At 36.8% G+C, this 23,714-nt stretch overlaps 14 protein-coding genes across 14 annotated transcripts; 8 read left to right on the top strand and 6 right to left on the bottom strand.

Annotated features, from left to right (window-relative positions):
* Positions 1 to 217: 217 nt before the first annotated feature.
* Positions 218 to 496, top strand: DPM3 (Dpm3p; the record flags this gene model as incomplete). The annotated part of the gene is made up of 1 exon (XM_043193011.1): positions 218 to 496. The coding sequence occupies one exon, from the start codon at positions 218 to 220 to the stop codon at positions 494 to 496; it is 279 nt and encodes a 92-aa protein (XP_043051399.1).
* Positions 497 to 632: 136 nt separating this feature from the next.
* On the bottom strand, positions 633 to 1,376 carry KQ657_002238 (uncharacterized protein; the record flags this gene model as incomplete). The annotated part of the gene is made up of 1 exon (XM_043193010.1): positions 633 to 1,376. The coding sequence occupies one exon, from the start codon at positions 1,374 to 1,376 to the stop codon at positions 633 to 635; it is 744 nt and encodes a 247-aa protein (XP_043051398.1).
* A 194-nt stretch (positions 1,377 to 1,570) lies between these two features.
* On the bottom strand, positions 1,571 to 4,287 carry KQ657_002237 (uncharacterized protein; the record flags this gene model as incomplete). Its single annotated transcript, XM_043193009.1, has 2 exons — positions 1,571 to 4,028; positions 4,280 to 4,287. The coding sequence occupies 2 exons, from the start codon at positions 4,285 to 4,287 to the stop codon at positions 1,571 to 1,573; spliced, it is 2,466 nt and encodes an 821-aa protein (XP_043051397.1).
* Positions 4,288 to 5,880: 1,593 nt separating this feature from the next.
* On the top strand, positions 5,881 to 7,602 carry PHO89 (Pho89p; the record flags this gene model as incomplete). The annotated part of the gene is made up of 1 exon (XM_043193008.1): positions 5,881 to 7,602. The coding sequence occupies one exon, from the start codon at positions 5,881 to 5,883 to the stop codon at positions 7,600 to 7,602; it is 1,722 nt and encodes a 573-aa protein (XP_043051396.1).
* A 252-nt stretch (positions 7,603 to 7,854) lies between these two features.
* Positions 7,855 to 8,739, top strand: CAP2 (F-actin-capping protein subunit beta; the record flags this gene model as incomplete). The annotated part of the gene is made up of 1 exon (XM_043193007.1): positions 7,855 to 8,739. The coding sequence occupies one exon, from the start codon at positions 7,855 to 7,857 to the stop codon at positions 8,737 to 8,739; it is 885 nt and encodes a 294-aa protein (XP_043051395.1).
* Positions 8,740 to 8,766: 27 nt separating this feature from the next.
* Positions 8,767 to 9,975, bottom strand: KQ657_002234 (uncharacterized protein; the record flags this gene model as incomplete). The annotated part of the gene is made up of 1 exon (XM_043193006.1): positions 8,767 to 9,975. The coding sequence occupies one exon, from the start codon at positions 9,973 to 9,975 to the stop codon at positions 8,767 to 8,769; it is 1,209 nt and encodes a 402-aa protein (XP_043051394.1).
* Positions 9,976 to 10,632: 657 nt separating this feature from the next.
* Positions 10,633 to 11,925, top strand: KQ657_002233 (uncharacterized protein; the record flags this gene model as incomplete). Its single annotated transcript, XM_043193005.1, has 1 exon — positions 10,633 to 11,925. The coding sequence occupies one exon, from the start codon at positions 10,633 to 10,635 to the stop codon at positions 11,923 to 11,925; it is 1,293 nt and encodes a 430-aa protein (XP_043051393.1).
* A 24-nt stretch (positions 11,926 to 11,949) lies between these two features.
* Positions 11,950 to 12,612, bottom strand: CLC1 (Clc1p; the record flags this gene model as incomplete). The annotated part of the gene is made up of 1 exon (XM_043193004.1): positions 11,950 to 12,612. One exon carries the CDS (start codon positions 12,610 to 12,612, stop codon positions 11,950 to 11,952), a length of 663 nt encoding a protein of 220 aa, XP_043051392.1.
* Positions 12,613 to 12,904: 292 nt separating this feature from the next.
* On the bottom strand, positions 12,905 to 15,334 carry KQ657_002231 (Elongator subunit; the record flags this gene model as incomplete). Its single annotated transcript, XM_043193003.1, has 1 exon — positions 12,905 to 15,334. One exon carries the CDS (start codon positions 15,332 to 15,334, stop codon positions 12,905 to 12,907), a length of 2,430 nt encoding a protein of 809 aa, XP_043051391.1.
* Position 15,335: 1 nt separating this feature from the next.
* Positions 15,336 to 16,505, top strand: MED20 (Med20p; the record flags this gene model as incomplete). The annotated part of the gene is made up of 2 exons (XM_043193002.1): positions 15,336 to 15,339; positions 15,802 to 16,505. 2 exons carry the CDS (start codon positions 15,336 to 15,338, stop codon positions 16,503 to 16,505), a joined length of 708 nt encoding a protein of 235 aa, XP_043051390.1.
* Positions 16,506 to 16,656: 151 nt separating this feature from the next.
* HCA4 (RNA-dependent ATPase) lies at positions 16,657 to 19,011 on the top strand (the record flags this gene model as incomplete). The annotated part of the gene is made up of 1 exon (XM_043193001.1): positions 16,657 to 19,011. One exon carries the CDS (start codon positions 16,657 to 16,659, stop codon positions 19,009 to 19,011), a length of 2,355 nt encoding a protein of 784 aa, XP_043051389.1.
* Positions 19,012 to 19,034: 23 nt separating this feature from the next.
* On the bottom strand, positions 19,035 to 20,342 carry RPC53 (DNA-directed RNA polymerase III subunit; the record flags this gene model as incomplete). Its single annotated transcript, XM_043193000.1, has 1 exon — positions 19,035 to 20,342. The coding sequence occupies one exon, from the start codon at positions 20,340 to 20,342 to the stop codon at positions 19,035 to 19,037; it is 1,308 nt and encodes a 435-aa protein (XP_043051388.1).
* Positions 20,343 to 20,570: 228 nt separating this feature from the next.
* SAS10 (rRNA-processing protein) lies at positions 20,571 to 22,271 on the top strand (the record flags this gene model as incomplete). Its single annotated transcript, XM_043192999.1, has 1 exon — positions 20,571 to 22,271. The coding sequence occupies one exon, from the start codon at positions 20,571 to 20,573 to the stop codon at positions 22,269 to 22,271; it is 1,701 nt and encodes a 566-aa protein (XP_043051387.1).
* A 257-nt stretch (positions 22,272 to 22,528) lies between these two features.
* KQ657_002226 (TFIIH complex kinase subunit) lies at positions 22,529 to 23,671 on the top strand (the record flags this gene model as incomplete). The annotated part of the gene is made up of 1 exon (XM_043192998.1): positions 22,529 to 23,671. The coding sequence occupies one exon, from the start codon at positions 22,529 to 22,531 to the stop codon at positions 23,669 to 23,671; it is 1,143 nt and encodes a 380-aa protein (XP_043051386.1).
* Positions 23,672 to 23,714: the final 43 nt, after the last annotated feature.

Here is a 23,714-nt window from a genome sequence, read left to right as displayed (position 1 = left end):
CATTGTAATTCAGTTTATTTTCTGCAGTGAAACCATTTTAATTTGTTAAATCTCTTGTGCTCTTTCTGCTCTCTTGTCTTCTATTCAGTATAGACAACAGCTTATGTGCAGTCCAGAACTTCTCCAGAAGACACGTTAACATAGCTTAATGCAAAGTTTAAAAACATCACATCAACTTAACTTCTAACATTGAATTAACAGGGGTATAAATATCATCATGACCAAAGCCACACAAACAGCAGTCGCAATTTTCTTTTATTCAGCAGTATTAGTTGCACTTTATACTGGAGTTCTTCCCTCTTCCACAAAAATCCAACAGGAAATTATTCCTTATGTTCCCTTTTGGTCCCTTGTTGCATTTGGAGCATATGCATTGGGTACTTTAGGTTATGATTTGGTTTCCTTTAATGATAAGCCTGAAAAGTATAGAGAATTGTTGACTCAAATCGATGAAGCAAAGGCGTTCTACAAGGTCAAGGGTCTTGATTTGGATTGAATAGTAAGATTGTGTAGTTAGTTGAGTCAATACATATATTCGAGAACAATTGATGCAAAATAAATAAACATGAATATTATAAAATGATACGATATGAATGAATATTAATAATAATAATATTAATAATGACCATTCTCTAAGTTTTAGCCTTCTTTTTGGCTTTTAATCTCTTTTCTACTTGAGCGAAAACTTGAATGCTAACAGGAACCTCACCCCAATTATCTTCTTCTTCAAGTAACACTGGACTTCCATCAGCATCACTACTTGTGCCATAATATTTCAGCTCAAGACTATGGGGTAAATTTTCTTGTTTCAACAACCTTATAGGAGCATGAAAGTTCTCTGGCCATCTGCCTCCTCGTTGAACCAATCGTTGAGCAGCTTGTTGCCGTAACAGTTTCCATTCTTTAATATCATCATTGTACATCTCCCATACACAATTAATACACCCAGACATGCAACAATTATCAGGTTCTTGAGGTTTCTCGGGAACTTTGATACCTGCAATAACCTTTGGTTCCCCTCTAACAACACGACTAGATGATTCTCTATCTGCCCCTGTTAATCTTGTACCAAATACTTTAGCTATTCTTTGTTCTGGAGTTAAGGTATCTAATGAATAATTCCCTTCCACTATTCTTCCAGATTTGGTTTCTGTTACATTGAACTTTTTCTTCCTTCCAACTTCCTTTCTAAAGTCACCCAGACTTCCAGAGTTTTTCTTTTTGGGAGAAGACTTGCCCTGCTTTTGTCCTTCAATGAATCTAAAATTCTCAACAGCTAGATCGTAATATTTATAACATGGGCTCCCTGATGGAAGTGAAGTTCCTTTGAACCGAATAAACACTCTTCCCAATGATGCTGCTGTTCGTTGTTGCATTAACTGCATTCTTATCTCTAAATAGGAGTTATGTTCTCCCCATAGCAAGCAAACTTGAACCACTTATGATCGAAAGATTCCGAAAACGTCAAATCAAAATTCGAGATTAAACGTCACTTAATTACGTAAACACACGCATTCAGAGAAGTACAAAGCCAAGTTTTAACATGTATTACTATTATCATCTTTTGTTTCTAGCATTGCTTAAGATTAGTTGCAGCTAAAGTATCTTCAATTGACATGAAGAACCCCTCTCCAAGTCCTGTAGCAAGTGAAACCGGTGACTCTAATTGGGCTGTATTAACTGTTTTCCAATACCTGGCAAAATTCTTATTAACCAATTGAATTAACCCAGAACGAGCTAATTGATCTCGAATATGATAATCTAAGGATATTCTAGTGAAGCAAACAACAATTCCCTCTTCATCATATCTTTGAACAATTTCATATAAAGTTTGTATGGCAATTGCATCAATTGAAGTCATTCCTTTACAATCAAATATAACACAATGAATTGGTGAATTGGTAGAAGGTTGCAGCGGATGCACAAGAAGTGTTCCATACTTTTCCAATCTTGCCAATTTAGATCTTAAATCACCAGAATTTGCAAAGTTAAGAGGCTCTGGAATTTTCACAATTAGAACACCTTCAATTTCTTCAACTGTAGTCACAAGTGATCCCATTTCCGGAGATCCAGGAGTATTCATGGAATTGTTAACTTCTCCTTCTTGAATTCGTGATACCAGAGAAGGTAAATCAGAGGAACTGTTGTTTCGACTAATCCACCCCAAAGTCAATGGTTCCGTTCCTTGGTTAAAATGGTGGAACGATTCTTCAATTAATTCATCGGCATTACGGAAAACGTTAGTAGTATGAGGTACTCTTCCTAAAACGTGAATCCTTGAGTTAGAACTATGTTTGATTAAACGGAAAATCGTCATGAGTACGCCAACAGTAACTCCTGCCTCCAGAGACCAGAAAATAGTAAGCAAACAAATACCAGCAAACGTAATAATCTCTTCATAAGCTCCAATGTCAATAAAGAATTTCAAATCATGAGGAATTTCTTCAAGAACTGCAAGTCCAACAATTGTGGTACTTAAAGATAAAACACACATGGGCAAATAATATAAATAAGGAAGCCAATACTTGATAGCAATAATGGTGACAAATCCCATTATCACAGTAGATATGGGTGAAGATGCACCTGCAATAATATTAATCTTGGACCTTCCAAAGACACCAAATGAAGGTAAACCACCCAAAAGTCCAATAATAGCATTAGTAGAACCTAACGCTATCAATTCACGATTTGACAGCACAGTATAATTATATTTTGCCCCAAGTGATTTCGATGCTGTAGTATGATCAAAATATCCAAGAATTGTCAGTAAGAATGCGGTAGAAAATACCCGCTTAAATAAAGGTAAGGGAATACTGAAAGGGTTTACCCACATGGATTGAGATTTGGTGGTGGTGGTAACATCTGCCTTTGAAACCAAATTTCCAACTATTGCAACCCCTTCCGATTCCCAATTTAACCTTACTGAAAGAATTGTTGAAATAATCACCATTAAAAGTAATTCAGGGAAATAAACCACAAATCTATACTTGGTAATTAATCTCAGTTTCAACAGCCTTGCAGTTAACACTAAAATCAATGTAATAACCAGAATAGTTGTGGTTAAGGCATGGAGTTTAGAATAATGGGTTGCCACAAAGACTATTTTATCCCAAGTTGAAACTGGATGGAAAGCTGGATCCTGAGGGATTCCAAGCTCAAGCGCGATTTGTGAAACAATCATTATGAACCCCATTGCAGCAACAAAACCTTTAAGTAAAGATCGACTGAGTACATTATCAAGGAATCCTAACCTGAACATGCCTCCTACAATCAATAAAATACCCATAATAAGTGAAGATGCAGCAGATATTTGCCATCTAGGAACATCAAAATATTTTGGATCATGATGTAAACTTTCAAATAATTGTCCATATATCATTGCGACTGATGGTGATGGACCTACCACAAGAACAGGAACTGTTCCCAATATTGCATAAGTAAATGAAGCCACAACGATTGAACTTACACCACCTTGAATTGGAGGTAAATTTGCTAAGCCAGTAGCAAGGGACATTACCAAGGGAATTTGAAAACTTGCTAATGAACATCCAGCAAGTGCATCACCTAATAATTTAGTATGGGCATCATATTTCGGAATCCATGAAAGCATAGGAAGATAATACAGTACATAGGATTTCCAATGCCACTGGCGAGGAGCAGACCATTCTAATACTGCCAGAGAAACGTCATCGTTATTAGTACCATAATTAATTTGAGTAGTATTACGATTAGAAATCAATGACTGAGGATTTTGACTTTGTGTTGACGGTGTAACCAGTACACCACCAAATGCTTCATTAAACGATTTAACGCTTCTAAGAGAATGATTAGATGGTACTGAGACCAATACTGGTCTGGAATTAAGCGGCTTCCGCTGTATAGTCAGCGGTGATGATTCTTTCAATCGATGTTGATTTAAAAGGGATACATTTGTTCGAGAATGGGGTCTTAATAATCTCGTATTATCATCTATGGGAGTGGTAGTACCAGAATGTTGAGATGCTGATGTAGGCGGGAACGAATCATTGCTATTGATGTTATTATTTATATTATTAGGTAACATTAATGAGAGTTGTTAAAATTTCATATGCAATCTTCATTATTATAATGTAGTGTGTGTTGAACCTCTTTGAAATCTGGAGATAGGTAGAAACATCTTTGAACACATAATGGTAGCGCCTGAAATCAATATTCAAGATGTCGGTAGCACAATGATTCACGAACTAATGAATGTAGTGACATGATAAATTAAGATGATGTCTAATATTCTGTATTATACTTAAACATGCCATGTGGGGTCATGGATTTTATTTAATTAGAACAAACTCAAGTTTAAGGTTGCGCTAATTGAAAGGTTTTTTCATTTAGCATAATTTGTCACACGAGGGTAAGAAAAGAATGAGGTTTTCCTCTCCAAACACAAATGGTTAGCTTAGTTTACCAATATCAAGTGGATGCGAGCAGTGCTCTCGATTCAACAACTATAACGTATTATTGCTTAGTTGAAATTACTGCTTGATTACCATTATAGCTTGTTGTAAGTCACTTGTAATTATGTGAGGAACATAAGCTAATTGAAACAAGTATTAAAAGCGCCTTTATGACAGTATTGTATCCCAAGATTATAATGTATGGTCTATGCACATATTAAGTATAAGGGGCTGTGTCTATGAGGTATGTGTCTTTTTACATCTTACCGAGGGCTAAACGTAGTCGGTTCAGCCGCCCCTAATATCGTAACCGATGCCGTTCAGTCGCGTGAACTTACTTTGTGTCCTTCTGCATATATTACCCTAATTACTGTAATATTAAGGGACCACGTGGGTGCAAAAAACGTCAAAGGACTTTTGAAATCGTAAATTAGCTACCTTTAATTAATCACCCCCAATATTTACTATTAGGAATAATGTGGGGGTGACTATCTGGTTGCAGCCGTATGAAACCTAATAACGCTATCCAATGCTCTTCATTACAAATTGCATATTTTTACCAGAATACTTACTTCTGAGTTTCCCCATCATTTAATGTAGTAGCTTGACTAACAGTGTACATGGGTCTTCAACCCACGTGTATGTATGGCAATGAACTTAATAAGAAGTGAAGCAGACCAAGCTTTTTTGGTAGAAGATGCCAAGCAGATAATTAAATTCTTGGGTACGATTGAATAAGGCTACACTTTTCTTGGTCCATCAGACAAACAGACAAAAATATTCTCGACAGTTGTTCACTATGAACTATGGTTTTACTAACCATATATTAGCCGACTTTCAATATAACATAAAATAATAATATTTATCTTTCCATCAGTAAAATGATCTCCTTCTATTAACGTCACACTATATTACATGTTATTGTCTGGGACTATAGTCTAAACTTTCTCTAGCACATCCTGCATACAAGGCGGCTGCAAATCAGTTTATGTCTGATCAAACATCACTCTACATACTATGCCCTAGGTTTTCCCTATTTTGCGATGTGGATAAAAGAAACGGCACACTACGACACTTTCTAGGCCCAGGCATAGTTGAGTTGGCTGCAATTCCTATTACCGGCAATCCGAGATTTGTCTGAATCAGACAGAAGAACAACTTTCTACTTTATTGTTAAGTGGAACAATATTTCAGGTTAAGTGACATTTTTACACCATATCCTCTGTCTTGACCCATTACCCCTTTGGCGTATTACTAGATATAAACCCACGAGCTCTTTAATTTAGTGAGATTTAAACTTGCATCATATAAATATAATCCCGTAGCCTTCAACTCAATGTTTTTTTTTATTTCTCTTCTCTTCATCAAGTTGTATAGTTGTCAACATCATCAATACCTGCTTGCCTTAAAGGATTTAGTAGTAGTGAAATATACAAATACATTATAAAAGATGATGAGACTTGCACAATTCGATTATATCTTTGCTATTGCAATGATCTTTGCATTCTTGGATGCTTGGAACATTGGTGCAAATGATGTTGCCAACTCTTTTGCTTCTTCTATTTCTTCAAGATCATTGAAATACTGGCAAGCCATGATCCTTGCTGCTCTTTGTGAATTCCTTGGTGCCGTTCTTGTCGGTAACAGAGTTTCAGATACCATCAGAAACAAGATTTTCGATGTCTCCGTTTTTGCTCAAGAACCAGCTGTTCTTATGTGCACTATGATGTCTGCTCTTGTTGGATCTTCTCTTTGGTTAACATTGGCCACTTCTATTGGTATGCCTGTTTCTACTACCCACTCTATTGTCGGTGGTACTATAGGTGCAGCAATTGGTGCTAAAGGTGGTAGCGTTATTCATTGGGGTTGGGGTGGTGTTGCTCAAATCGTGGCCTCATGGTTTATTGCTCCTGCTATTGCTGGTGGATTTGCCAGTATTATTTTCTTGATCTCCAAGTTTTCTGTTTTAGAGGTCAAAAATTTACAGAGATCCCTTAAGAATGCTTTATTGCTTGTGCCATGCTTGGTTTTCCTTACCTTCTCTGTCTTGACTATGTTAATCGTATGGAAGGGTTCTCCAAAGTTAAAGTTGAATAAATTATCAACTGGTACAACAGTTGGTGCTATTCTTGGCACTGGTGGTGTTGCTTTCGTTGTATTTATGATCTTCTTCTACCCATACTTCAGAAGAAAGTTAATTCACAATGATTGGACTTTACCTTGGTACGGTTTCATCTTTGGTCCAATTTATTACTTCAAGTCCACTGATAGCATCCCACCAATGCCTGAAGGACATGAATTGGTAATTGATTACTATGAAGGTAGACGTTACGATAATGACTCAACTCACTCTGCCAAGTCTGTTTCTTCTGAAGATGATGTTGAAAAGAGCGGGGATATTGTTACCACTTCTCCTGTTGCTGTTGTTTCAGCAGTTGAAGAACCTAAAAAGGAAACCACCAAACAAAAATGGTGGAGAATGTTAAAGGAAGGTCCAAAGTCATGGCCAAGATTGGCTTGGTTGGTTCTCATTCATGGGTTCGACCAAGATATTATTCGTGATCAAGTTCAAAAAAAGGATGTTCTTTCTGGTGATTTGAAGCGATTACATGGTAAGTCCAAGTACTATGATAACAAAATTGAATATTTATTCTCTCTTTTACAAGCCATTACCGCTTGTACCATGTCTTTTGCTCACGGTGCCAACGATATTTCTAATGCAACTGGTCCATTGGCTACTGTGTATTTGGTTTGGACAACTAATACTACTGCTAAGAAGGCAGACGTTCCAATTTGGATTCTTGCATACGCCGCAGCTGCTTTGGTTATTGGTGTTTGGACATTTGGTTACAACATTATGAGAACTTTGGGTAACAAATTGATTTTACAATCTCCTTCAAGAGGGTTTTCAATCGAGTTGGGTGCTGCTTTAACTACAGTTATTGCTACTCAATTGGCTATCCCTGTTTCCACCACTCAATCTGCTGTTGGTGCCACAGTCTTTGTCGGGTTATGTAACAAGGACATAAGATCAGTTAATTGGAGAGTTGTTACCTGGTGTTACTTGGGTTGGATTGTTACCTTGCCATGCGCTGGTTTAGTAGCTGGTTTATTGAACGGTATTCTTGTCCACGCCCCAACCAAGGGGATGACTTACGTTTTGTCTAATTAGGCAGACATTAAAACCAGCATTATTATTATACACATGTTGAGATTCATTTCTTTCTCTTTATTACTTTTAATACATCTTTAATTTGAGTTAACACTGTTGTAATTTAGCGTATGCTTTATATGGGTGCAAACCTTCGATTGAGCCACACACGACCCCTCAGAATTGTATATTCCAACGATGTACACACTTTGACATGCAAGGATACACAGGGAGCTTTATATCCACCCCAAATTCTTATCAATTATTACCAATATGAGTTACGAATCCAAATTCGATGCTGCTCTTGATGCAGTGAGACGTCTTGATCCAAAACAAATAAGTAGCAATCTAAATCACATTATTAGTCTTGTCCAAGCTGACGACTCAGTTGACCAAGATTCCAAAGACGATCTCACTCAAGATCTACTCCTGTCCATTGACCAGCCACTCAAGGTAAATACATGTAAGGAATCAGGAAAGGAGTATTTGTGCTGTGATTACAATCGTGATGGAGACAGCTACCGATCCCATTGGTCCAATAAGTATTATCCTAGTGTTGATGAGGATGCTCCATACCCTCCAGAACACTTGAGACAATTGGAAATCAAGGCGAATGATGCCTTTGATATATATCGTGACTTGTATTATGAAGGTGGACTTTCTTCTGTATATTTATGGGAAAGTGAAGAAGACGAAGACGCTTCACAACTGTTGGACGCCGGATTTGTTGGAGTTGTTCTTTTCCAAAAGAAGAATGAAGGTGGTAAATGGGATAGTATTCATGTAGTTGAGGTCATTCCAGAAACCAAAGCACTGGCATTGTATAAGATAACATCAACGGTGATTTTGGATTTATCTGGAGCTCAATCTACCAAACCTGGTCAATTGAGTCTTTCTGGTAGCTTAATCAGGCAATTAGAAGCCAGTTGTTCATTAACAATTGAAGGAGCTACAAATTTGGAAACTGCTCATTTAATCAACTTGGGTCAATTGGTAGAGAAGCAAGAATATAATATTCGGAACTTATTACAAGAAGTTTATTTCGATAAGTTGAAAGATATCTTCTTAAAGGATGTAAGATCTATCGGTGATGTTGGTGATAAGAAATTAGAAGATGCAAAACACTCTCAAGTCATAAAGGGTTTGCAAGCATTATGATTTGATTATATACATATGTGTATCATCCTAACGTCGCATATTAGAATACATGGAGAAATCGACTGTAGTAACTTCATCTTCTAGTTCCCCATTATCTCCAGTAATATCAAGCAAATTGTCTATACTCTTGGTCAGAGTATCCAGTTTGACACTATTTGGTGTTCCTTCTATCAGTTGTAGATCCCTTTTAGGCTTTTTTATATCATCATCATTTTGAAGTCTTGAAAGCACCAGTGCTAACAGATTTTCTTCGTATCCAGAGAGTACATTAGTTTTAACAAATGACCAAATGGAATTTTGTACTGATTCAAATAGTTCTTCAGCACCATCAAAGCCGGAAAGTTTATAGTTTTCAGTATCTATTGCTGAATTATCTGGTATTAGTTTAACTGGAGATTTAGATTGTGTATTAAATGGTTTCAAAGGTGATCTGGTGGTGGTAGTAGTGGCTTTCTTAGATTTCGAACTAGAATAAGTTCGAGATCGGGACCGAAGTGAATTTCCTTGGAAGTTATTCTTATGCTGAATTGGTGATGTTTTATTATCATTGGGCTTCTTTTGAGGTTGGGCTTCCAATTTTAAAGAGTTTTCAAATTCTGAAAGGAGCTTATCATCAAACTGTTGAACCATATTTATGGTATTTGATAGTTTTGCCCATATTAATGATTGCAGTTCCTTACTTTTATTATTATTTGTAGTGGTGGCAGATTTTGGTGAAGTTAAAGTTGAAGTTGTGCCTTTGACTCTATTAAGATCAGGTCTTGTAACTAATGCATTTTGAGCAGTACTAAGTTCACGATATAGTGACCGTTGAATAATCTTTCTTAACTTCATGACATCTTGCTCTTGCTGTTGTAGTTTCAATTGTAGCTTTCTAATATTATCTTTGACGTCCACAATATTCATTTCTGTCAGTGCCAATAACCTTAATTGATCATCTATTTCCATGGACAGTAGTCTTTCAATAGACGGAAGTATTAGATCAACCCCACCACTAGTATCCTCTTTCGATGGTGACCCTGATGTTGATTTGGAAATACCACCACCACCTGATATATTTGTCACGTTCTTTATCGGGGTGCCTTCTGGGGTAATTGAAAGGTTCAAGTTAAGATTGAATCCTTTATATTGCGTGTCTTTTTTGGATACCCGATTTTTGTTTGCACCTGGCGAACTATTGATATCTATCCCTGCGCCGTTATTTTCATCATCATCATATTCTATTAAGGTGTCCATTTTTGAAACAAATACAGTTGCAAAACCTTTGGTTAAATGTTAGGAGGTGGGTTATAGTCTATTACCGATTTGGATCATTTGGTATATTTTGATTTCGTGTTTTTGTGTAGCAAAGTCACGAGACACAGCACGCGATGCTAGTGTACGACACTAAACACTTGCAGTAACATAGGTATTGATGAAGTAAGACTAGTTTATGCTAACTATATGTCTCCTGTATGATATTAAACCAATCACTGATAATTAAATTCTATAGAATAGTGTAATTTTTTTACTTACAAATAACAGAGAGACCATGACATCAACTATCTTATCTAACACAGTAATAAGAAACAACTTAGTAAATAACAACTTAATAAATAACAACTTACTAAATAACAACTTGATAAAGGCAATTTGATAAAGGCAATTTGATAATAAGCAACCGCCTTATAACACAGCATCCCCTCCTAAGTTTATATTAGAAAGTTTATATTAGGCTACTGCTGTACAGTTGCCTACTGTTCACTGCTCTTAATTATCTCCATCTGGTAAGAACACTTCCATTTTCAATTCTTCGGTTTCATATGCAAATTACCCCATACTTTTAAGGAAAACATTAACCTATAATCACAAATTGATTTATAACTCAACCCCGTTGACTTATCCACTATAAATATGCCAATAGTATCGAGAATAGACCCTAACATCAAAAAAGCTCTCAAGGTTCTTGTGTTGCTTTTAGCTTTTAGAATCCAGAAACCATTAAGTTTAACAGCATTCGTTGCCCTTAATCCAATTATTAAAGAGTATTGCGTTCTTCTACAAGATAAATTTAGAGGGTCGTCACATCTGAAAGCCACTGCATACAAAGTAGCTAATACAATCTCATGTATCTTACTATACCATGGAGCTACAGGCAATACTAAGATTCCCAAGGATTATTTAAGCATTTATCTTTGGATGACTTATTTGGGGATATTGAATAAACCTAGTGATAGCTCAATAATTGTTCATCCTGGTTATTCAAAGTATTTTAAGGTTGATACTTATGAAAGCAAATGGATCCATACCCTTTATGATAATAAACAATTGATAATTTATCCGTTGATATTTGGTCAAATTCTTTCCAATTACTTGACTCCAACGAAATATAAATTGAATCAGAGATACCTCTCGAGTTTTATCAAATCTAGAATACTTAACCCTATTTGGATCAACTATAGTTTAGGTAACCTGGGAGTTAGATTTAATTGGATAGGAGTGTTGAAAACCTACGTTAAACATAATTTGGTATTACTTGGTATCATGCTAATTATGACTTTCAAGAACAGATTCCTTGATTTGTATTATGAATTGAAATTAGGAGTCACTAATACTCATGATGCCAAAACTTCCATGACTGATATTATCAGAAACCATTTAATGTATGCTTTCCATAAGGCAAATGGGATTACCAATTTTATTTATATTCCAAACTTATTAGCTATTGGGTTTTTATCATTCACTTCGCCCATATTGAGGAGCAAGATGTTGCGCTCTATTTATTCTAATAATCCCAAACTTATTTTCAAGAGTTATATCAAATCGATTGGATTTATATCTGCATTAATAGCAGTTTTAGTCAATTTTAATGATCCTATACCTGCGTTTGGCTATGACTATAATTCAAAGCTAGATGATGTTAATACCAAAAATATTCGAATGATTTCAAAATCAGCTATTGATGGGGTTAACTTATATTTAATCAGATTAATTATTCTTTCAAAGTGGAGAATTACGAAGGAAAACCATCCAATATTCACAAAGGTTAAATTGAGTCTTTGGGATAAATTAGAATCAATAACTTTCGCCTTGGGATTCCTTAAAGTAATGAATTTGAATGATTACATTAATCAAAACCCTTCATCACTGGACTATTCAAGACTTAAGAAAGAGTCACTTATAAAGATTGCGGATAGAGTTATGTAATACATATATTTATATATAATAATATTAATATCCATTTGCTCCAGGAGCATTTTCTTTATCCTTTAATTTCTCTAATAAACCCTTTAATCTTGATTTATCTCTTTCATCATCTTCGGGAACATCTCCAACTTCAGAAATCAATTCACCAACTCTATCCCATAAAGTGCCTCTTTTCAAAAACCCTGCCTTCTTTTCCAAGAATGCTTCTTGTTCCTTTTGAACTTCAGCTGATGATTCATCTTTCTTGGTATTATAATTCTCATAGAAATCATCAATAGATGTTTGAGCTTTAGCAATAATGTCTTTCTTCTTTAAGGCATTGGCTTTCTCTCTTTCTTCTATTTCTAATTCACGACGTGCCTTCCATTCGGCAATATGTGGAGATTCACCCTCGAGTTGACTGGCACTTGAAGTATAAGCATCTTGTTGTTCTTGAACATTTCCTTCATCATCATCTTCTTCTTCTTGAACAACTTGATGAGTTCCGCCAACTTCTGGGAATTGTTCCTGGAATTCAGTGAAATCTTCATCTTCAGATTCTTTAAGGACTTCCTTGTCTTGTTCGGTTTGAAATTCATCACCTAAAAGTTCCTTCTCCCTAGAAAGGAAGTCCGATCCGCCAACATCTTCGCTGGCTTGAATATCGTCGTCAATCTCTGTTTCCAATGCTGGATATTTGTCACTCATTGTCTATATTAGGGTTGTGTATGCAGCAATCGAGAAGTCTAACTGATCAAGGTTGTTAAGTTTATGTTGATTTTAGAGGCTCGGTACTTCCGTTGTCATGTCGCACATTTAAATCGCGACATTACTAATTTGTGCGACATTCTTCCATCAAGGTTTTGCACCCAGCTAGTGCTAGTATTGACCAAGACCCCCACATAAGGTGATACGGAGACGTACTGTGATAGCTCTTCTCTAAGTTTCATATTACATAATGTATTACCCAATATCTCTTCTTCTATAATATGACATTATTCTATTCTAGCTTAATACTATACAACCGCACGGAAGAATCTTCGGATGCAGCTCCAAGCAATAGCAAGGAATCATCCTCCTTATTGCTGAATGAAACCTTGGTGACCCGACGTGATGGAGTGATGTGATTGGCTAATTCTGTAATGGTTTCTATGCTGCCATCCTTCAATTCCCCACTATAAAGTGTGATTGAGCCTCCTTCGGATCCAACAGCAAATATGACTTTCTTATTGATTAAATTAGGCTTATATGAAGCAACAGTGGTTGCAGCATCATTAGTCTTGAGTTGACCAACTAAATCCAAATCATTATCAGTTACTTTCCATAACTTAATAGTCTTATCACGAGAAACACTAATTAAAAATGACCCAAGTGTATTAGATGGACACCAAGAACAATCCCAAATAATCTTACTATGTGCCTTGTTGGTCAACTTTAATAAATTGAAAGTTCCCGATACTTTGTCTTCAACTTTCCATATACTTATTTCTCTATCACGAGAAACTGCTGCAAGATACTTACCATCTGGTGAAAATTCTAAACTGGTGATCGTCAAGTTGTGTCCTTCTAACAACTGTACGCATTGTCTGTATTCGTTTGCAGCATTGAAAACTCTAATAGCCGCATGTTTGGCAGAATTAGATTTACAAGCAGTTGCTATTAATGCTCCACCAGGACTTACAGCAGCACAAGAGATTTCGTACCCATGTCCATACAATTTTTCCAATTCAGGAAATAAAGTATAACGTTGCAAGTAATCTTCAGTTGGAGGGATTTCTAAATGAGCCAAAACGTCATCTTGGTCTTCATTAGAAGTTCTTTCACTTTGTTCAGTTTCCTCTTCAGCATCTTGTTGACTTTGTGCTGCTTCTCCTGCTTCTAGTTGCTCATTGGCTGCTTTATTTGATAATCCAAGCACGGGCAACGATGCTGATTCTGCCAATCCACCTGAAATATCAACATCACAAAAGCATTTCAATAATTTGGCAACTGAGTGAGTCATTTCAAATATACGTAGAAGCTTTTCATCTCCAGCTGAAACGAATTTAGATGAGCCCAAGTTATCTAAACAAATCATATCATATCCATGGATTTGTGGTCTTGCAAACTCGTGCCAAGTACAAGTACCTTCACGGTTTGTATTCCAAGGAGCAAATAATCTGGTTGTTTGATCTAAAGAAGTTGCCATGAAATAATTTCCATCACCAGACCACACTAAATCCGTTACTTCCTTATTAGGACCAGTCACACCAAGAACTGATTCAAAAGCCATTGCCTCTTCATCGTTTGCCTTATAACATCTGATAGAACCGGTCTTTCCTACGGCTGCAATATATTGAATGGAACCTTCCATGAACCATAAGCAAGACCAAAACCCACCAGATGCACCCGTTGCAGTTGATGCACCTTTGATGGATAATTCCCCTAATCTGTTACGACATACCCAAATTCCAGAGGTTTCATCCATTTCCCAAATCATTAACGCAGTATCAGCACTTGAACTTAAAAGTTGAAGCTTGGTGGTATCTTTACCCTGTTTTCCATTGCTTAAGGCTGGATGCCATTTCAAGCTAGTGACCCAATCATCGTGACCCATAAGCAATGCCTCAAAACTAATAGCAACTTTAATGTCATCACTTATTCTAAACTTGTATTGTTTGTTTGACAAAAGAACAAGTTTGGTTTCATCTTCATCTGAATTATCAATTTGTTCATTTAATTTAATTCTCCACAAACGAATGTACCTATCTTCAGAACCGCTTGCTAAAACATAATTCTTGCTATGTTCTTCACAAACAAATGATAAACAGTTGATCCAATTTTCATGTCCTGCCAATGTTGCTGCCAATGTTATTGAAGGAGTTTCATTTGAATATTCTTTGTGCATAAAGGAAAAAATATAAACGTTGGTTTTGGTACCAGACACAGCAAGAATAAAAGCATCTTCTTCCACTTTCTGAAGAGCCAAAGAAGTTGGGAAAAATCCTTGCGCAACTGTGAAAGATTGAAGCAAAGTATATTCCGAACTGGTGGCCTTTTTGCAAAATACTTTAACAGAACCATCATTTGCACCCACAAATATCATATCTTTCCATAAGGCCAAACAGTTAAGAACAAGCCCTCCCTCTAAGAAAATGGTTTGAATTGATTCATACTTCCTATTCTTGATTTCCCAAACAATGACTTGAGAATCTTCGCCAATAGATACTAAAGTATCACTTCCAGGAACAAATTGAAGACCAGTTACATCAGCTTTATGTCCCTTTAAAGTATCATACGCTCCATGGTGAGTTGGATCCAATGGTTTCCAAAGTGCTACATTATTTGAAGCACCATATGCAATAGTCAGATTGCAGTAGTTGAAATCAAAGCATCCAGTGCGCTTATTAGCACCAATAAATACTGCTTCCTGTTCAGCCAGTACAGCCATAATGAGTACACAGTTTATGCTTGGAAACTCTATGCTAGACTCTTAGATTGAAAAGGTTACTGAGTCTCATCTCATCAACTTTGACAAAACTGTAAGAAATATGCAGGACCAACAGAGAAGGAATGAACTACTTCAATGTATCAACTAATACGAAGTAAAAGATTGATTGAAAGAAACCAAAATCCACCAAATTATAATTAAGCAATGTTAAGACAAAAGTAAGCACTCCTATTTTTAAATGCTCTCGTTACCAATTACTTGGTTTATTTAGTTGACTTAAATGCAATAAATCACGTGACAAGACATGTGAGTTGGGGGTTATATGAAAATGCAACTAATGGTGGAGAATAGAAACAGTTGTTACTATTAGGGAATAATTACCACCGATTTTCAAAATGGTTTCAGCGTATGTGTAACTGGATTTGTTTATCAGGTTGATAACAATAATACTAACTAAACATTCAGAGTGATATTAGTGCAAAATGCAACCCCCGAGACTATTTTACTGTTTCATGATCAATTATCGAATGAACTTCCAAATATCAAAGGCAAATGGGGATTCAATTTCAAAATCTTTAGAAACAATCATTTTTCAGTACCACCCGAGTTAGCTGATACGCATTCAAGTTCTCCAGAAACTACGTTTCTCCACACGCTTTCACCATCCTACATGGCTCATACGACCATTACACTTATCAATCGTAAAACCAGTGGGGTTTTCTGTACTTCAGTTAAGGAAGAAAATGGTTCTGATGATGCGCTATATGCCATTCCCGATAAGCATTTGAATCTTGGAGCTACTACAGGCTTAAATGATCCCTTTGATTCGTTTGTGCATCAAAAACTCCAAGCAGCTTGGTCTCAAAAACAAATTATTCGAGGTGATGGTGGTCAAATTTATGAACTACAAAATGGTAACTTAATATTCAGAACTTCAAACGTGTTTTTACATGGGATTTTCAAAGGTTTACTTATTCAGATAGAGATATTGGATACCGGGATTCCTCCGGCAAAATTATCAGATATTAATGAAATCCAAGCCCTTTTCAAAACAATCATTCAAAAATATAGAATCCCAGAAGGAACAACATGTTACGATGTTTTAAACGCCAAACATTTGGATACTTGTGGAGATCTTGCACTTCAATATTCTTACATACTTAACTTTTGAACGGTCCTGCATGTGGTGTTCATCTCGCTACTCAATTCCAGAGAAATTTTAGTAGAGGAGCAAACCCATTGCGATGCTCATCGTGGTAAAGCTTGAGACTAAGCACACTACATTTCTCCTTGCTGAAAGGCTCTTGTGTATGTGATCTATAATGGTGAAAAAGGTTAGAAAAGGAAGTCAAAGAAGGCTGAATAAAAAGGAGCATAAGCTTCAAAAGAAGGAACTGGATGAAAAGGAATTGAATAGTTTGATTGAAAGAATCGATGAATATGATCCAAAGGTACATGAAAGTTCACTTTCTCAATTCACTGAATTGCCCATATCTAAGGAGACTCTTGAAGGCTTACAAGAGTCCAGCTTTGTTTCATTGACGGAAATCCAAAAGAAATCCATCCCTATGGCTTTAAAAGGTGATGATATCATGGCTACTGCCAAGACAGGATCGGGGAAAACTTTAGCCTTTCTTATTCCAACCATTGAAGCATTGATTAGAAACAAAATCACAGAATATGATGGGTTAGCTGCATTAATTATTTCTCCAACCAGAGAATTAGCAGTACAGATTTTTGAAGTATTAAAACAAATAGGGAAACACAATTCATTTTCAGCTGGGCTTGTTACTGGTGGTAAAGATGTTCAATTTGAAAAGGATAGAATCAGTAGAATGAATATCTTGGTTGGAACTCCAGGTAGAATTTCACAGCATTTAAATGAAGCCTATGGTATGGAAACTTCAAATTTACAAGTACTAGTTCTTGATGAAGCTGACAGATGTTTGGATATGGGTTTCAAAAAGCAAATTGATAGCATTATAGGACATTTACCAACAACAAGACAAACATTGTTGTTTTCTGCTACTCAATCAGAAAGTGTTAAAGATCTTGCAAGATTGTCTTTAACAAACCCTAAAAGAATTGGTATCTCCACTGATGAAGAGCTTTCCGCTACACCTGATACATTGGACCAATACTATATTCAGATTCCGTTGGAACAAAAATTGGATGTCTTGTGGTCATTTATCAAATCACATTTGAAGTGTAAAATATTGGTATTCTTTTCATCGTCAAAACAAGTTCAATATGCTTATGAGACATTCCGTAAGTTACAACCAGGTATTTCATTGATGAAACTTTATGGTAGAAATAAGCAAACAACAAGACTTGAAACCACTTATAAGTTTTCAAACGCACAACATGTGTGTCTTTTTGCTACGGATATTGTTGCTCGTGGTTTAGATTTTCCAAAGATTGATTGGGTTATCCAAGTAGATTGTCCGGAAGATGCTGCTACCTATGTACATCGAGTTGGACGTGCTGCTCGTTTTGGTAGAAAGGGGAAGTCATTACTTATGTTAATGCCAACGGAAGAAGAAGGATTTTTGAAAAGATTGAATAATAACAAAATTGATGTGAAATTAATGAATATTAAACTGAAGAGCAAAAGAACCATTCGTCCACAATTACAATCCATATGTTTTAAAGATCCTATCATGAAGAATTTGGGTCAAAGAGCCTTTATTGCATATTTCAGATCTGTTTATATTCAAAAGGATAAGGATGTGTTTAAAGTTGAAGAACTTCCTGTTGAAGCATACGCTGAATCCCTTGGATTACCTGGTGCACCTAAAATCAAGATTAAAGGAGGCTCTGACAATAAGGAGAAGAAGAATGCAAGTCGAAGATTGAAAGCTTTATCCAAAACCAATGAAGAAGGTGAAGGTGAAGGTGAAGGTGAAGAAGGCGAAGGAACAAAGACTGATTCTAAAAAAGTCAGAACCAAATATGATCGTATGTTTGAAAGACAAAATCAGACTGTTCTTTCGGAGAATTTCTTAAACCTTACTGGAAACAACAAGGTAGCAGGCGAAGATAGTGAAGATGAAGATGGTGGGTTTATGAGTGTTAAAAGACAAGATCATGATATTAATGAAGAAGAACTTCCAGATTTAACAGCCCCGGCATCAAAGAGACAAATGAAGAAGGCACTTTCTAAAAAGGCTTCCTTGGCTTCTAAGGGTAACCCCACCAAACTTAAATTTGATGAGGATGGTGTTGCTCATGCAATTTATGAACTTGAAGATCTAGATGACTTTGCTAAAGATGGTGATGCCGTGGAACAAAAGAAGGCATATGTTGAGAAAGAAGCTGTACAAATGTCCAAGGCTGATATTGAAGATAAAGATCTTGCACGGGAAAAGAGACAAGAGAAGAAGAGGAAGAGAAAGGAGATTGAAAGAAGAGCCAGAGAAGAAGAACTTGGAGAAGGAGGTTCTGGTGATGAAGAAGTTAGATACATTTTGGGCAATGATGTTGATTTGGACCGGGATATGGAATTTCATAATGACGACGAAGAAGACCAAGAAGATCAACCTTCCACCAAAAAACCTAAATGGTTTGAGAATGATAAGCATATTTCTAAGAAACAAGTTAATGAGATTGAAGAGATTGAAGAGCCTCAAACATTGGAAGACTTGGAAAGCTTAACTGCCAGACTTTTGGGTAAGTAATAATTATATAACGTAATATAGATCTATGAAAAATTGGGGGTTAAGATAACTTTATCAGTTATGGAACCCAAACGAAGCGTTTTCCCAATAACTTTAACTCCATTTTCATCCAACATTTCCACATCTGCCTCACTAGAGGAAGGATCAGGACCAAGTTCTATCATGCATAATTCTTGAAGGAATTGAGATTGAGTACCTTTAGAGACGTTAAACATTATACCATCCCCCATAGTAACGGAAATCTTACCCGACTTATGAATATTTAATTGACCAATTTGCCCAGATAACGTTGAAACATCAGTAGCCAATTTGCCCTTTTGTTTAGACTTCTTCTTGGGCTTTTGATCTTCATGTTGCTGCTGCTTTTCTTCCACATCAGATGGCTTTTCTTCTTGTTTAACAATGACATGTTCATCGTGTGGTGGTTGTGGCTTGGGTTGAGGAGGTTCAAACTGGGGAAGTAGCTTTGGCATTTGTAATAAGATGTAGTCTTCTGAATGTTGGGGGGACTGATGTTCTTCTTCTTCTGTTGATAAGGTTTTAAGCTGCTTTGTAACCAATTTTAAGATCAGATTATGGTCAGAAAGTAATTTACTTGTTTCATCTGAGGGGTCTCTGGATAATGGTATCACGGGTTCAAGAGTACTATATTGGGTACCCAAGAAATTGAATGTATTAATGTCATCTTCTTGCTTGACCTTGATTTCGCCAGATTCTGGTGGTACTGGCGGTGCTGAGGGTTCTCTGGAATATGGGTCCACAGTACTTTCTCTTGAAAGCAGAATAGTTGGAGTGGATTCCTTTCTGGTTGGTCTAACAGGGAAGAGAACGGTTTCTTCATCAGCAAAACGATATTCTCTGTTCATATTTATTCTAGTAACGTCATTTTCGTTTTCATCATCGTCATCAGCTTCTTCACCTTGTGACTCCGGACTATAAGAACGCTGCAGCTGCGAGGGATCTTTAAGTTTCAAATTACTCAAGAACTCTGGTGTTGGTGATACACTTGGACCCGATTCTCGGTGGACTTTGAACCCCATGGAATTAGTAGACACTCCAAGTGAAACTGTACCTTGAGCTAAGGGTCCCGCAGTAACTAAGCTGGTTCCAGCATAGTTAGCACGCCCACCACCACCTCTACCTCTACCTCTTGTAGAGCCTCTACCTCTATTGGAAGAGTTTCTAGAAGTTTCTTGTTTTACCACAGGCGCATCCTTATCTCTTTCTTCCTTGGTCTTTCTAGCCACAACCTTTGGCTTGAACTTTAACGATGGCTTTGAAGGTGTAGATGATGCCTTCTTCCCATTCAATGAATCTAATCTCTGTGACATACTTACAGTCAGACGGCCACTAAATAGACTGCAGCTGATATTATAGTTAACACTGTTGGTGAATACCAATAGCACACTGCCAGTCTCTACTATCCGATGCAATTGTATATGGATCACGTTGTGGGTGGTGGTGAAATTTTCAGAGCGCACCCAAATTTCCGCGATGAGGTTAAGTGATGCTTAAGATCAAAGTACCTTCATCTTCAGTGGAATCTTTGATAGGATAAAATGGCTAAGGGAAGTAGAAGACGTCAGGAGGACGAAGACGTTGGGCTCAACGAAGTGGATGCTTTTTCTGCTAACCGTGAGAAAGTATTGTTGGAAGCAGCAGGTGAATATGGAAGAGTTCGCAGCGATGAGGACGAAGATTCGGAAGAAGAAGTCATGGACATAGGTGATGATGATGGTGAAGAAGAGGAAGATGATGATAACGAAGTCAGCGGTGTTGATGAACATGTTGAAGAAGAAGAGGAAGAAGGGTGGGGAGGAAAGAAGAATTATTATGGTGGTGAAGAAGATTCGGATATCGAAGATCAACGATTAATGACAGAAGAAGCCATAAAACAGCAAAAGAAGCATTTAAAAGACCTTGCAATGGATGATTATGTTGACGAAGACATGTTGGAAGGTTGGAAGAAAACAACTCAAGATTTTGAGTCCTCTGGAGGGTCTGGGGTTGCTCAACTTGTAACCACTGCTGAGGGAGGTCGTTCACTTAATTCACTTGATGATAACGATAGACTCACAATATTGAATACTTCATTCCCAGAATTCATACCACTCTTGAAAGAACTCACACAATTACAAGCTGTGTTGAAACAATTAGATGGAAAAGAACAAACTGAATTTGTGGTAGTGAAAAGGGTTGCCTTGTCTGCTTATTTAGGGGCCATTGCATCTTATTTTGCGCTTTTCTCTGAACAATTGAAGACGGACGAATCATTTGTGACAATGAAAGACAATGCTGTCATGGAAACAATATTGAGTGCTCGTGAAGTATGGAGGCAAGCTGGTGAGTTACCAGATGAGGCCACAACCAAGGTATCTGAGGACGATAAATTTGAAGATGCTGTTGATTCCAATGATGTGGATGCTACATCAGAGAGCGACATAATGGATGCAGAAGTGAACGATGCAACTTCTAGCGAAGAAGAAGTCGAAGACGAGGACGAGGACGAGGACGAGGACGAGGACGAGAATGAAGATTTTGATATTGATGTTTCTGCCAAACGTACCATTAAGACAAACGGTAGAAAAGGTGCTACTAATGATTTTGTTGAAGACGCAGTAGATGAGGTTGATTTGGAAGAGAAGAAGCGTAGAAAGAAGTCATTGCGGTTCTATACCTCAAAGATTGATCAAGCAGCAGCCAAGACCGATCGTTATGAAAGATTCACTGGTGATTTGGACTTGCCATATCAAGAACGACTCTTTGAGAGACAACAACGACTTATTGAAGAAGCTAGAAAGAGAGGGTTGGGTCAAGATAAAGATCAATTTGGTGATAATTTAAGCGATAATGAGCATGGATCTGAAGACGAAGCCACGGCCAATAGGGTTAACGAATCTATGACTGATGATTACTATAACACCATAAAGCATCAGAAACAAGCAAAGAAAGAAGGACGAAAGCAAGCCCATTCCGAAGCTGTTAAAGCCGCACGTGAGGGTAAATTGGCAGAATTACTGGAGAATATGGGTGAAGATGGCAAACGTGCGATCAATTTCCAAATTCTTAAGAACAAGGGTCTTACCCCTAAGAGGAAGAAGGAGAATAGAAACTCAAGAGTTAAAAAGAGAAACAAGTATGAAAAGGCAAAGAAGAAGCTTAGATCTGTCAGACAAGTGTATTCGGAGCCCAAGGGTCCTTATGGAGGAGAAAAGACCGGTATCAAGAAGGGATTATCAAGATCAGTCAAATTGGTTTAGAGAGAAACATAGTTATATATATATATATATGTATACATGTGTACACATTTATATACACTAGTATACATTTGTATACATTTACATACATTTATACACTCTTGTACGCATTGTTCGTAACGGAAGCAGTACCTTTATGTTTAGTGAAATTTTAAGTGCGAATCGATTCTCACTATTCATCTAGAAATAGTTAGCAGAACCCACACATTCAATAGTGACCATAGTTGTGACTGCTAGTTAAGTGTTAGGCCACCGTCACGATGTCCCTGGGGGGTTCTGAAACAGCTAAGAAACCCTATGTTTCGATTGATGATCTATATCGCAAATCCACCCAATTCCAAATGTGGTCCTTCACCAAATCAGCTTTAGAAGAGACTAAAAAGAAGGCTAATGAAAATGGGACCAAGGTAGCAAAACAACGACTTTTAAATGAATATAATAATTTGAAGGAATCAAACCGAACTTTATTTGAACAGTATCCTCAAGAACTAAACATAGATACGATTTTTGATCCGTTAACATTTGAAGAAGAACAAAAGTACTTACATTTCTATTGTGAAAAGATTATCACCACTGCAGATTTCTTCAATATGGCTACTCAAGTTAAAGCAACAGCCATGTCCTTCTTTAAGAAGTTTTATCTTGTTAATTCAGTCATGGAATATCATCCTAAGAATATTTTGTATACTTGTTTATTCCTTGCTGCCAAACTGGAGTACTACTTTATATCCATTGAATCATATTGTAAGATCCTTCCCAAAACTGAACCTAAAGATATATTGGATCTTGAGTTTATAGTGTTGCTGAGTTTGAAGTTTACTTTACTTGTTTATCATCCATTCCGACCACTATACGGGTTCTTTCTTGATTTCCAAGCAGTGTTGTTACATCCTTCACCATTGATGTACGATGTTAATGTTGACAAATTAGGTCATTTGTATAACCAAGCAAAGGAGTGGCTCAATAAATATGCTATCATTAGTTATGTGGGGTTTATGTTTACTCCTCCTCAAATAGCTTTGGCTGCTATGTATGATATCGATAAGAGAATCACCAATAAGTACTTACAACGGAAATATCTTCGAGAACAATTGGATGCTATAAAGGAAGAACAAGATGAAAAAAAGGGCCAAGATGAGCAAAAACACCAAGATGAGCAAAAGCATCAAGATGAGCAAAAGGATGAAGAAGTTACCGATGATAATCAATCATTAGAATCTCAACAAAGAACTCAATATGAAACAATTGTTAGAACTATTGTCAAATGTATTCGAATAGCCAAAGCAGAGACTCAGACTTCTTTACAAGAAAGTAAAGATATAGACAGAAAATGTTTCTTCACTTTGAACCCTGCAAAGATGATGAATAAAAAGATCAAAAAGTTAAGTTCAGGAACAGAATAGATATTACACCAATTAGACTGACAGTATTATATTAATGTACACT

Source organism: Scheffersomyces spartinae, assembly GCF_019049425.1.
Source record: "Scheffersomyces spartinae strain ARV_011 chromosome Unknown scaffold_2, whole genome shotgun sequence".
Lineage (NCBI taxonomy): Eukaryota > Fungi > Ascomycota > Pichiomycetes > Serinales > Debaryomycetaceae > Lizanozyma > Lizanozyma spartinae.
The sequence above is the reverse complement of the archived record's forward strand: the minus strand, read 5'-3'. Positions and strand labels throughout refer to the sequence as shown.